The sequence below is a fragment of the Anomalospiza imberbis genome, chromosome 2 (genome assembly GCF_031753505.1).
Source record: "Anomalospiza imberbis isolate Cuckoo-Finch-1a 21T00152 chromosome 2, ASM3175350v1, whole genome shotgun sequence".
In the NCBI taxonomy this organism is placed as follows: Eukaryota; Metazoa; Chordata; class Aves; order Passeriformes; family Viduidae; genus Anomalospiza; species Anomalospiza imberbis.
In genome coordinates this window covers 5,388,513-5,400,962 of record NC_089682.1, presented here as the reverse complement: position 1 = coordinate 5,400,962, position 12,450 = coordinate 5,388,513, and the positions used below count along the sequence as shown (strand labels likewise).

Genomic DNA, 12,450 nt, shown 5'->3' with positions numbered 1-12,450 from the left:
AAGGCCAAATCTGCAGGGGATGGAATGTGGCCATTGTGTTAGAAAATGCAGTTTTTAGGCTGTAAAGCAAACCAGGGGTCTCAACGTGATGAGTATAATGTCACAAATACAGCCCTGGAGGCATTTCTAATTAGTTTTCTGTTATTTAGGCTCTTAGAAACTCGCCAGAAAAAATGATTCAATCAAATGAAACTTTATATTTATCCAGGGAAATATAAATATAAGTCATGGAGTAACAACAGGGCTGACTTTGAGTAATTCAGACAGGAAGGGACTTTCCTGCAAGACCTGAGGGACCATGCCATGAGCTGAATTCTGCTCAGATCACATGGACAGCATTTCGCTGAAAATCCCCTTGTCCTGGTAGAATATATGTTTTGAAACAGTTCCATAAAAGACTTTCCAAGACAAGAAACTTTATCCAGAAGGGCTGAATTGCCCTTAGAAATGCAGCTGTTGCCAAGAGAGTTTTGGGTGAGTGAGGAGGCGACTCTCAGTCCCAAAACTCCTGCCCCTGAACACAGGAGAATCTCGGTTTTCACGTTTATCCTTCTTGGTCAGCAGCAAAAGCTTGAATATGGGACTCTTGTAAGGCTTGAAAAGTGAGAGGGCCTTTGAGAAGGAGGACCCAGGCTTGCTGCAAAGCTGTGTTTACTGAGATGCAGCAGAGCACATTATTCATTTGTTTACAGCTGACCGAGGTTTATGACCTGCCTGCCCCACTTTGAGCACGTGGAAAAACACTCACTGCTAAACAAGCACTGACAGAATTGAAATATTCTCTGTAAACATAAAGCAGAGCTAAGAGGGTGAGATAAAGCCATATGGTGATCAGCTCACCACAGCTTGTGGGGAACCTCATTTCTGAGCAGACTCCTTCTTGCAGGGCAAGTTGACTCTCCACACCCTCCTGTTTGCCTCCTTCTTGCCACCTGATAATGTTTCCTAGCCCTCTGAATGAGTTACTGTGCTAAAGCACTGTCCCCCAGCCCACAGGAAACCGTGGATAATGGGTTTTGTCTCTCCTCATTCCTTCTTAATAGTCAGAACAACAATAATCCAGCAGTGTGAGGGTGCACCTGTCAGACTGTAATTCCCTCTTGCTGCAAAGACCTGACAGGCATTTATGGCCATGGTACAGAGAGGGAGCAGTGGCTGCACAGCACCTCTGTCCACACAAGGGAAGCTCTCAGCGAATGGGAGATGGACCTAAAGCCACCAGAGAGCCCTTCTGTTGTTCTTCCAGACACAGGAAATATCCCGAGGGGAATGTGCTGTTCCTGGGGATGGGGTATGGGGTGTTTTCCCTTGTCATGCTGAGCCAGAATCACTCTCTGTGCAGAACCTCTGAGAAGGTAATTTGGGTGATTGCTGCTGGGGGTGCTGCCAGAACTACCCAAGCCTTCCCCTGGGAAAAAGCCAGCACTAAACCCCTGGCTTAGTCCTGTCCTCCATTATGTTTTTCTTGAGTGAGATTTGTTAGTACTTGCTAAATCTGGTTTTACATTATAAGCTGTCCACTCTTAACATCCTTCTCCTTCACGCTTCTAGAGGACCTTCCAGAACCTTCTACAGATGAACCAAGAATAACACTAATAGCAGTAAAAAAAAGGAAGAAAAGTCAGCACTAAGGAGATACTAATTGGCTTTGAATGCAGCCTTGCAACCTTTTCAGAACAAGCTGCAGAAAAAACCCTCAGCTGAAGGGGTGTGAATCAATGCCTGCACCTCTGCCTGCTGCTTTATTGATTTGAGTGGAGTTATTGATTATGTGCTTAAGCACACACTTCACTGGGGATTGATTTGTTCAGATAAAATGGTAAGGGAGAACTCATGTGGCAGTAATGACAGTGCACCAGTTGAGGGACTTTACTGGGAAGAGATTAAAGAGCAAATAAAGAGGAGCCAGGATATGATAAGCAGCATAATCTACCTGGCATCTGCTAGGAGGAAGCACTGCATTTCTGGTGTGGTGTGGAAATTAAAAAAATACAGAGTAAGGTGCAGAAAAGGGGGAAAACCCTGCAAACTGTCTCAAAGGGCTCTTCTGGCCCTACTGGCTCTCAGAAAGTGCCAACCCAGCCAATGTGGCATCCTCACCTCGTTGGGCTCCCACAGCCAGACGTCAAAAGTTGGTTTCCGCAGAGCCTCGATGGTCTCCTGGGACAGCATGTACTGCAGACAGAAAGGCAGGAGCTGTAAACAAGGGTGTCCCTGCCTTGGGAATGCTGTTGGCATGTCCTTGGGGGTCCCAGGGTTCCATGAACAAGGGATTTAGCTACATTTCCCAAGGAGAGAGAAAATGATCTCTCCCTCTGGCCGCCCAACCCTCCCCACCCTTCCCACCAGCTGGAAGCTGCCCATTGGGGCAGATCCTTGTGGGGCAGGCAGAACTTGGGAGAAGAGGGAGAGGGGAGGTGTTAAGGAGAAGGTCATGGCTAAATCCAGCACAGAAAATCAAAGGCACAGGACACAGACCCATCCCTGGCTGCAATGGTTCTGCTGCCTGCAGAGCATCAGCTGCACTCAAAGCTGCCAGTTAGGGAGGGGTGGTGTGAAGTGTCTCTGCTTACAGTGCTAAATTAGCTGGTGGGGATGATATGTTTATTTTCAGATGATTTATGCTCTCATTTCAAGTGTTTTTTCAAGAGTGCCCACAGTTTCAAATTGGTTGTCAGCCTGCAAGATTCAAGTGATTTTTTATCATTACGCTCAGAAGCCTAAAACAAAATCAAGCTCATTCACCAGTTATGGTTGTATAGAAAATGAAAAGGAATGTGCAGGGTTAAAAGACATGGGGCTATCAGGACTCTATAGATTCATCTTTTCAGGATTCTATTAATCAGAACAGATGAATATGAGTTTTGGGACTCAAAACCCTTGTGGCTTCAATTGGCCCTTTTACCATGGCTGTCTCTACTTTGGGTTTACTCTCCTGAGCAGGGGAATGACAATTTCTGAGCCATCAAATTGATACTTAATCCAAGGAGGAACAACACAGAAGGTTATTATTTTTTTTTTTCTTCAAAAGGCAAGGAGTTTTGGATTTGCACACACAGTGAACATTTAGTGTGACTTTCTGCAAGAAAACTGCAAATTAGCAGTACAGATCTGGTGTTGCAATGACATCTTCCTTCAGCCTCACTGACTTTGGACAAATCCAGCACCTGACAACTGATAACAAATTTTGCAAATTTCCAAAATTTGCAAAACTCCCATGAGTTTTGGTCTAGGAATAATGCAGAAATACAAAAGTTTACTCTGCAGTGGGTCAGTGCAACTCTTCATAGCCTTTATCCTTAATTCAGGATCCTAATGCAGCAGTCCATCAAAGTTTAATCTGACATATATACTTATCAAGGGGAAAAAACTGGCTTAGAACTGATGTGTTCTGTGAAATCATGTGTTAGTGTCAGGAGCACAAGCCTCCTGGGCAAAAGTTAACTAAAATAAATAGAAGTCCCAGAGTCTCTGCTTCAGTGGAGGTCACTTTAGCAAGGCAGAGCAGAACAAAGAGCAGAATTTACTGCTCTGCTGGGCTCTGAAGACAAATGTGCACAGAGCCACGTCCACGTCACAGATCTGCATCACACAGCACTGTGAGGATTCAGGGTGGCTGAGCCAGCTTTGGTGTGCGTGAGGAGACGCTCATGGTTCAACCATGATTTGCAGATGTGTGAGATGGTGTTTTGTCAAGGTCTGAGCTGGGCACTGGGCAGGCATAACCAGGCAGCTTTTAACAATTCTTGTGGGCAAAGACTGCTGGTTCTGGGATTCAAGACCCTGTGCTCCTCATGGTTTCAGCCTCATTCATCACTGTGGATTTGTACTTGTACTTGCCCAGGAGACATTTTTCTTCCAGCATTACTGTTTTCTCTAGATAAATACACTAACTCATTTTCACAGGGACAATGAATCATTCTGGAGAGAATCCAATGTCGCATTTTCTCTTTGTTTCCCTAGGTGAAGCATCCCCATAAATTACTTTTTAAATTAAAAAATAATCTATTAGGAGAAAACAGGCTGCAGCACTACTTTCAATCAGAACACAGCATTACAGGGTGTTTTTGATTGTTGCTATGAGCGTGGAGAATAAACAAATATAACTAGACAAAAGAGCATTAAATGTTGATGAATGCACAATGTTCATTAACATTTCAAACACTAATGAGCTTTCAAGTATTAAAGACGACTGAGAATTAAACTTTAAGTCACCACAGGCAACTGATGGCTTTTTCCATTGGCTCGCAGGAGTTTTGGATCAGACCTTGGATTTAGAATAACAGGGAATGAATAGCTAAGGAGTCACACGTTGTAAAGCAGCACTTGTCAGGGTGGCAGCCGTGCTGCAGGAATATGGGAAGAGCAAGGATTGTGTGGTACCTTTGGGTAGGATGGTACATCCCGCCGGGGAGCTGGCCTCTTGTTTTCATCCAAAAAGCTGTACTTGCAGGGACAGTTAGTCCTGAAATGAAACATTCATCTCTTAACATTGAGGGAACAGAAGCACAGTGCCTCAAAAAGTGCCACAAGTGCTCTGGTCTCCCAGTAGCCACCCCACAGAGAACCACCCCACACCACAGCCTCTCCCTTTCTAATGCAGTGTTGTTCAAAATCCTTTGAAAGTGTGATCCTCCTTAGGATTTTCTCCCCTTGTCCAACACCCCTGTTGCCCTTTCTTGGTCTATTTGCATTTCAAGAGAGAAGCATCTGAGTTCAGGCATGTATCCATGGATACCCAACACTTCTCCTGAAACCAAGTAACTTCCAGTGAGCAGCTTGCTGTCCGTGCCAAGCATCCTTCTCCAGGGCTGCCAGGGACCACGCTGGCCATGGGCACGGGCACACCTGTGCTGATTCACTGCTGAGGGCACCCACTGAGCCTTGCTGCGGCCCAAGAGAACTTCCACTTTGATGGTGTGACCTCCTTGGCTGCTGCCCCTCGTGTGGGACAACAGCAGAGAGGCACAGACTTGGCAGACACCTCTGCTTGGCTCCCTGATCCTGGAGAAAGGGAGCCACTGCCAGCAATTACAGCCAATTAACACTTGCCTGGTTATTAACACTGCCAGTTATCTACTCTTCTTTCCTCTGCATATGGAAAAGCCAAGCTGATGCTTGCCCATCTGAGCAGAGTTCCAGGAGGGACTTCATCACTCTCTACAATTCCCTGATGAGGTTGCAGCCAGGTGAGAGTTGGGCTCTTCTCCCAAATGACCTCAAACTCTGCCAGGGGAGGGACATCAGGGAGAATTCCTTCACTGAAAAGGTGGTCAAGCATTGGAAGAGGCTGTCCAGGGAGGTTTGGAGTCCCCATCCCTGGAGGTGTCCAAGGAAGGATGCGGCACTCAGAGCCCTGGGCTGGGTGACAAGGTGGGCATCAGGCACAGCTTGGACTCGATGGCCTTGCAGGGCTTCTCCCAGGTGGTTGTCCACATGGACTTTATTAATTCTTGTGTGAGGCTGATCTTCTTGCATTTTGCATTGATAGAGTAATGGAATGGTTTGGGTTGGAAGGGACCTTAAAAACCATCCAGCTCCACCCACCCTGCTGTGGGCAGGGATGCTGCTCACTAGGTCAGGCTGCTCAGGGCCCCATCCAATCTGGCCTTCAGCACTTCCAGGGATTTATCCCTGGAGTCCTAACATTTGGATTATCCTCTCAGTTTTCAAGCCCTCTGCCAAAGGAAGCAAAAATAAACCTCCCAAAAGAAGCCAAGCAAAGCATTCCATTAACTCAGTTATTGCATTTTTGATTATTATATTTTGCATTGTATCTCTTTTGAGTGATTATCTTCTCTGTTGGGAATTAGTCCAGGTCTCTTTTCTCCTCTTAACATTGATGTCTGCTGTCATTTCTGGTGGCAGTGTCTGAATCCTGTGAAAGTTATGTCATTTTACAGCTTATGGTGGTCAGCTGACTTCAACCAGCTGCCTTTTCCTGCCCAGTTTAAGGAGTTTCTCACTTGATGAAAAGCTGTCTTAATAGTTTCTAAAGCTGTTTCCTCAAAACTCCACTGTGTGGGGTATTAGTAGGATAAAAATAGTGAGATTGGGGCATTCCTTGCCCTAATTGGAGCTGACTGCAAGGGTTAGCTGAGGGTCAGCCAGCTATCTCTAATTCCCAGCTGTAGGAGGATACTGAAGCCTTCATCCCAGCACACTGGGGAACACACCAGAGCCAGGATGCATCAGACCTTCACAAATGTAAAACTGGATCTGCAAATGATCATGATTTTAAATGACACCATGATGCTATTAGCATCTGCCAGTGGTGAGTGCAAAAAGCAGACAAGCAAAAACAAAAAAAAGCAATTTGAGGAGGATGCAAATGGAGCTGCTTTGCTCTTCTGAACAGAGAGATGCACAATTCACTGTGCTTGTATAAACCTGGCTACCCAGCCCTACTCTCTCATTTGGTAATGTAACAGCAAATATAAGAATAGGTAAACACCCGTACAGCTGTGTACACTGTGATCTTATTGAAGGAATACAGGCACTCACAAATATTTATGCACATGAATTAAATTTAGATGGGATCCCTAATTGCAACCACAGTGCATTATCTAGCAAATGACCCTGCACAAGGGATGACAGGTCTAAATGAGAGCAAATACATTTCCACTTCCCTGGGATGCCTCTGTTCCCACACATATCTCATGGCAGCAGGAGAGGGTTTGCTCAGCCACCCGGGGGTGAAGCATCCCTAGGCTGGGGTCACCACAAGCTGGTGACCTGGCTGCTGTGGGGCTGTGGTGGCTTGGGAAGAAGGAACATCATCTCATTCCTCATCAGCTCCTGATGGGAGCCACCAAGGAGCATCATCTCCCCAGTCTTGTATCCACATCTTAGCTGCTGCTTTGGCTCCCACACCCACAGGGTGCAGACAATCATGGGCAGAATTCTGTGCAAGCTGGAGGAGCCTTTGAGCAGATGGGAGGAGGGAGATGCAGCTCAGGGTAATCAAGAGGAGCTGTGGCAGAGCCACGTGGACACAGCACCAAAGTGATGCTGAGCAGAGCGGGAGCGGCTGTGAGTGTGAGCTCAGAGCAAGCCAGGGTGGGTGTCTGTGCCCAGCTGAGCCCACTCCCATCTTTACCACAGCTTTCCAGCCTCACACCCCGTGCTGGTCTCTGGCTGTTGGAGGCTGTCACATCTCACCATGAGCCCTCGGTGAAGGTGACACCCCAGCTGGAGCTGCCTGCACTGAGCAGATGGAACACCCCCCATTCCAGCTTTTCCTGTTAACAGGTTGTTGTTTAGACCAGAAAATATAGATTGGAAGGTGACAGGAACTGGGATGGGAGTTAGTCATGGCTGCTGGGACAGTCTCGTACTTCCTGATGCGGTGTGGCGGCAACTGAGCGAACACGAACTTGCCGTAACTTATTTTTTTGGACCTAATTCCCTGTCCACCTGAGCAGCACTGTTCATCATCATCACTGTGCATCAGTGTTCAGCTCTGCCAGCTCCCTACCACAGCTGAAGGAAAGACACATGGGCACACACGTTTCTCAATCACACCCAGCACAAATCAGCACACATGCTCTTGCATTTGCTGCCAACCTGGGATTTTTCTAATGAGATTTCTCCACACACCCCAAAAAGAAATGATGCAAGTGACAGGGCAGACTGCATTCCACCCTGCTGGGGTAAATCTGAGGCACACATCTGAGGTTAATAATGTTACTCTGCGTTTATGCTAATATGACAGCTGAATTTGGCCTTGGACTTCATGGGAATGAATTATCATTGTGCCTCCTGACATATCTGGATGGCAACATTTATAAAAATGAGTGATTATAAAGCCTGAATCTTTTAGCACATTTCCCACTGCCCTCAGTAGGAAACAGTTTTGATTAAGGGTCAGACAATTTGACCCCGAGACTGTCAAGACAGCATAGTTACATTTGCTGAGAAAAATCCCCTTCATCCACATTTTGAGCAGCATGTTATGTTCCTCTCCAGCAACCTTCCCAGGAGTATTCCCAATCTCACAGTGAGGATTTGTTCGTCCTAGTGGGGCACTTCAGTGACACAGGGGGTGTTTTCCAGCTGAGACCACGCACCGTACGAAATGCAATTTTTTCTGCTGCTGTTTTAATTACAGCAAAACCGAACTTCACCATCACAACGAGCCCTTGCATTAGAATGTAAATTCCCAATTTCTCATTGAATTTGAAACGGATGATTTATAATAGCATGAGATCATAATTAGAGGAGCTGCTACATATTTATTTGGTAATTTCCCAGAATATATTGGAGCTGATTTGAGTGCTAACTGGTTCCCAACCAAAGGCTGCACTGTGCAGAAGTTCTTTTCCCATTCTCTCTCTCTCCCAGTAAGTCTGGATGAAGAATTCCCATTATGTATGGCAACACATAACTCCCAAGACCTTTTTCTCTATTCCCGTGGCCCAAGCTAATTTAACTAGTGAATGGCTATAAATCTTCAAATGGTAAATTAAAGCCACTGTCCTTTATGGCTATTGGTTTCCTTGCTCTTTTACTTCTAAGCCCAGGAGATAATTCTGTGGAAATGTTGCATTAGGGTTTGAAACCAGACACTAACTCCGGTGGTTAGGTGCCAAGCAGAACTTACCTGCTGCTCCTTGCTGCCATTTCCTCCCTCATCTTTTTAATGTCACGCTTGCATTTCTCAATCTCCACCACTTTCAGGCCTTCCACTGTCAACAAAGGGAAACAACAGGGCTGTTACCATGGCAAAAAGTCGCAGGGTCTCATTTCACAGTGGTGCAAAATTGTCCAGCGAGGAGCCAGCTCCCACAGACTGCCTGGGCTCTCCCACGTGCCGCTGCTGCCAAAGCCGGACGCGATCTTGGAAACCCACGGGAATTCTGTGCTGCCAATGCAGATAACAGCCCCAGCGCTTTAATTCACTCCATGGCTACAACATCTCGGCTTTTCCACAGCAGCAGGCAGCTCTTCTGGTGCCTTCACTTCTTGGCTCAGAGCAGGAATCAGAGGAAATCCTGAGCAGGAAAAAGCCCCACTCCCGTGATGGGATGATAAGCGCGGCTATGCAAACGCGTCCCGGTAGGATTAGAATTCCCATTAAGATAAAAGGTTTTAATTCGGAAGTTCATGCAGAGCATTAAGGAGCTCTGAGAGGCATTGCTGGATACAGAAAAAACCAAAGTGAGAATGCAGGAGGGAGAGAAAAATGTTGAAAATTCGGCTCTAATGATAGACTTTTTTTTTTTTTTTTTTTACTATTGAAATCCTGTCACTTCTTTTTGCTGATCAATTCTGTAATGAAAGGTTATTGCTACATGCAGCACAGAAAATCCTATATTTCTCTTCTGCATGTAATTGTGAGAGCCACGAGGCAAAAAGTTTGATTGCCTTTTTATGCAGCAGGGCACTTTATTCCCCATAGCTGAGAGAGCCCAACGCAGCGAGAGTGTGAGAATTATTCTCCCTTTTCTTTCCCCCTCGCTGAACTGTCAGTGTGAGCAAGGACACAGCACCATTTATTACCTCCATGTCGTTCACATGAAATCATTTCACAGCTCATTTGTTTACTGAACTCCTTGCTTGCATGGATGAGCCATGGCTCAGGGAACGTGCCATCGGGAAAACCAGCATTCAGCAACTTTCTCAGAAAATCACAGTCTGGATCACACTTATCTGGAGAGCAAGTGATAAAACCCTGCCTTGAAGGGCACAGCTCTGGAGAGAAGCAGAGACCTCAGGTTTGTTTACCTTTATGAGAGTAGCAACGAAGATTGCAGCTGGAACTGGGAGAAGGGAAAGAGATGTGTATGAAGTAAGCCCAGAATGCCACATATTAGGAGAGGAAAGGGAAAAAGGGGTTACTTTAAGTTTGTTTACAGGGATGCCCTCCTCTAAAAAATCCCATTTAGGCATTTATATGTTTTCATCTGTCATTGTTACAGGCAATGTCTTTGGGTGATCACAATGTGGTGATGCAGGCAAGCTGCTGTGCTGCTCATTGGATATCTTAGTTCTGGATAGCTGCCTGCACTTTTTTGGGTGCTTTGTTCAATGGCTGATGGTCAGCTGTAGCTGACCTGCAGACCCTGTGCTGCTCTGTACCACACTGGTGCATTCGCCTGGGAGAAATTCCATTTGCCAAGATGCCTGATTGGTGGCCAGTGCCTATTTGAAGCAGTGGGAGCCAAGCAGAGTTATCAGTGACAGGGAAGTGGGGCAGGCAACTGCAGGGAGAAGAGGAGTTCTGGTGCAAAATGGCAGCCCTGAGCATTTTTTCGTGTTGCATCTCTTTGGTTTTCATCCCAAATCTCTCTAGGGGAGCAGAGAATTTACATAATTATTTTCTTAAGGTAGATGTGAAGTGCTTACAAATTGCAAAGGGTTTTTTGCCAGCTTCCTTATTCTTGTGAGGGCTGCTGTGCAGAGCATGTCAAGCCACAGGACAAAGCATTCCCAGTGCTAGCTCTGCGTGGGCTCATTTTCCAAGGGGAAGTGACAAGCTTTAGCTGGGATTTAAAAATCAGCTAAAAGATTTGGCTCCCTGAAAACACATCTCTGGTGTAGTCTCTGGGCAGGAATGGGAAAGAAGCTGAGAACATTTCATGTGAGGTGCAGATGTAGTGCTGTCGTGAGCGCTTATCCCCACACACACGTCCCCTCTGGGGAAGAAATCCTGGAGAGCACATGTCAAAGTGGTGGAAAAGGGATCTCTGAAGGAGGCAGGAGAAAAGGCAAAATAAAAGCACAATTCTTTCCACATTTGGCTTGCAAATGATAGATGGCCATGTCATGTGCACTGATTAAGGACCCACTACATTATTCTGCAGCAATACCTTCTGAAAAGACCCTGTGCTGTCTAAAGAAATCCTTGGGCTGAATCCAGCAGTGAAACACGGCTCTTAGAGCAACCTCTGGGAGCCCAGCTCAAGCAGGAAGGTTGGACACTCCCTCTCTCCCACGGTTTTGCTTCTTAAACATGACAGCCCGGGGAATTATTTCAGAGTGCTGCAGACTGGGCTCTGTTGCAAACTCTGGAAGTCTGACTTTGAGCAGACAGGCAGCCCAGGGAGCTCCTTCCCACAGATTGCTCCGTCAGCTGCCGGTTCCACCAGCAGTGGGACCCACTCAGGGAGAGAACCCTCCTTTGGGGAGCAGGGAATTCAGTCCTCCTGCATGGCCCAGCAGCTCTGGGCATGCTGCCTTCCCTAAACCAGCAATAAAGTGCTGGAATGGGCAGGTGCTCAGTTTTTTCCTGCCAGGAATGGCATGAATGCCTTGGTTATCTCCCTCCTGTGCCATGAGCTGCCAGTGTTGAGAGGCAGAGCGTGTGCCAGGGATCCCAGGGGCTCACCAGAGGCCAAAAGCAGCCTCTAGCTGGCTAGGATAGTTGTTTCTTTGGCTGCCAAGGGGACACAAAGACCCACAGCTTACCTCATTTGCTCTAATCCATGGCACTTAGCCCTGAGGAGTGGAGCTGGGCAGAAGTTCCACTGAAAATGCAGAGTGACTGAGCTCATTTTTCTTTTATCTTTTTTTTTTTGGGTCAAAGAATAAACCAGCAGAGCCTTGGGAGAAGCAGCAGCCAAACAGACAGGGAGGAATTCATACCCGGGCTCCTTTCTGGGGGGTAGGCAATCTGCAGGTTGCCCCCTCAGCACCAGGAGCTGAGGCTGGGGTGGCCACAGGGAGAGGCTTCCCTGCAGCTGCTCTTGAAATAAGGACATTTCTTTCCTCTCTCTGCTGACAGAGGGATCAGTCTCCCTGAGCAGCTGCAGGGTCAAGGTAGCTTCTGGTCAGGGGGAGTTTCAGGAACCAGAAACTCCTTTTTTTTTTTTTTTTTTTTTTTCCCCAGCCAGCCCTTGTGGGAAAGTTCTTTGTGCAGCTGTAGTGCTGGGAAGGGCTCTCCCTGCTCCTGACTTCAACGCTCAGCATCCTCAAGGATGTGGCAGCACCTCATTCATACCCCTTCCCTGCCTCTCTGGGACCTGTGTTCTGCCTAATGTACTGAAACAACTCAGAAACTGCCCAAGGGGAAACAAAACCACCCAAAAAAAAACCAGAAAAGGAGCTCATTGACTGGGTGAATTGAATTTGGCTGTTGCACTCTAACAATGTGGTCATGTTACAGTGCAAAGAACAACTGAGGCAGCTGGGGGTGTCCAGCCTGGAGAAGAGAAGACTCAGGGGTGATCTTATCACTCTCCACAGCTCCTGAAAGGTGGCTGTGGCCAGCTGGGGCTGGGCTCTTTCTCCAGGCAGCACTGACAGAACCAGAGCACACAGCCTTGAGCTGCACCAAGGGAAATACAGGCTGGATATCAGGAAAAGGTTTTTTACAGAAATGGTGATAAAGTTCTGGAATGGATGCCCGGGGAGGTGGTGCAGTCACCATCCCTGGGTGTGTTTAAAACAAGCCTGGATGTGGCACTGGGTGCCAGGGTTGAGTTGAGGTGTTGGGGCTGGGTTGGACTC

The 12,450-nt window shown here is 47.0% G+C and overlaps 1 protein-coding gene across 9 annotated transcripts in view; it reads right to left on the bottom strand.

Moving 5' to 3' along the window:
* The window catches only part of PDE9A (phosphodiesterase 9A), a 51,189-nt gene that overhangs the window by 12,843 nt on the left and 25,896 nt on the right, over window positions 1-12,450 (bottom strand). For all 9 annotated transcript variants that reach the window (XM_068179624.1, XM_068179625.1, XM_068179633.1 and 6 more), the window contains 3 exons: window positions 8,603-8,687; window positions 4,384-4,465; window positions 2,101-2,175 (listed from right to left, as the gene is read on the bottom strand). In XM_068179624.1, the coding sequence (XP_068035725.1) occupies window positions 2,101-2,175; window positions 4,384-4,465; window positions 8,603-8,687 (242 nt within the window). The remainder of the gene's footprint in view (window positions 1-2,100; window positions 2,176-4,383; window positions 4,466-8,602; window positions 8,688-12,450) is intronic.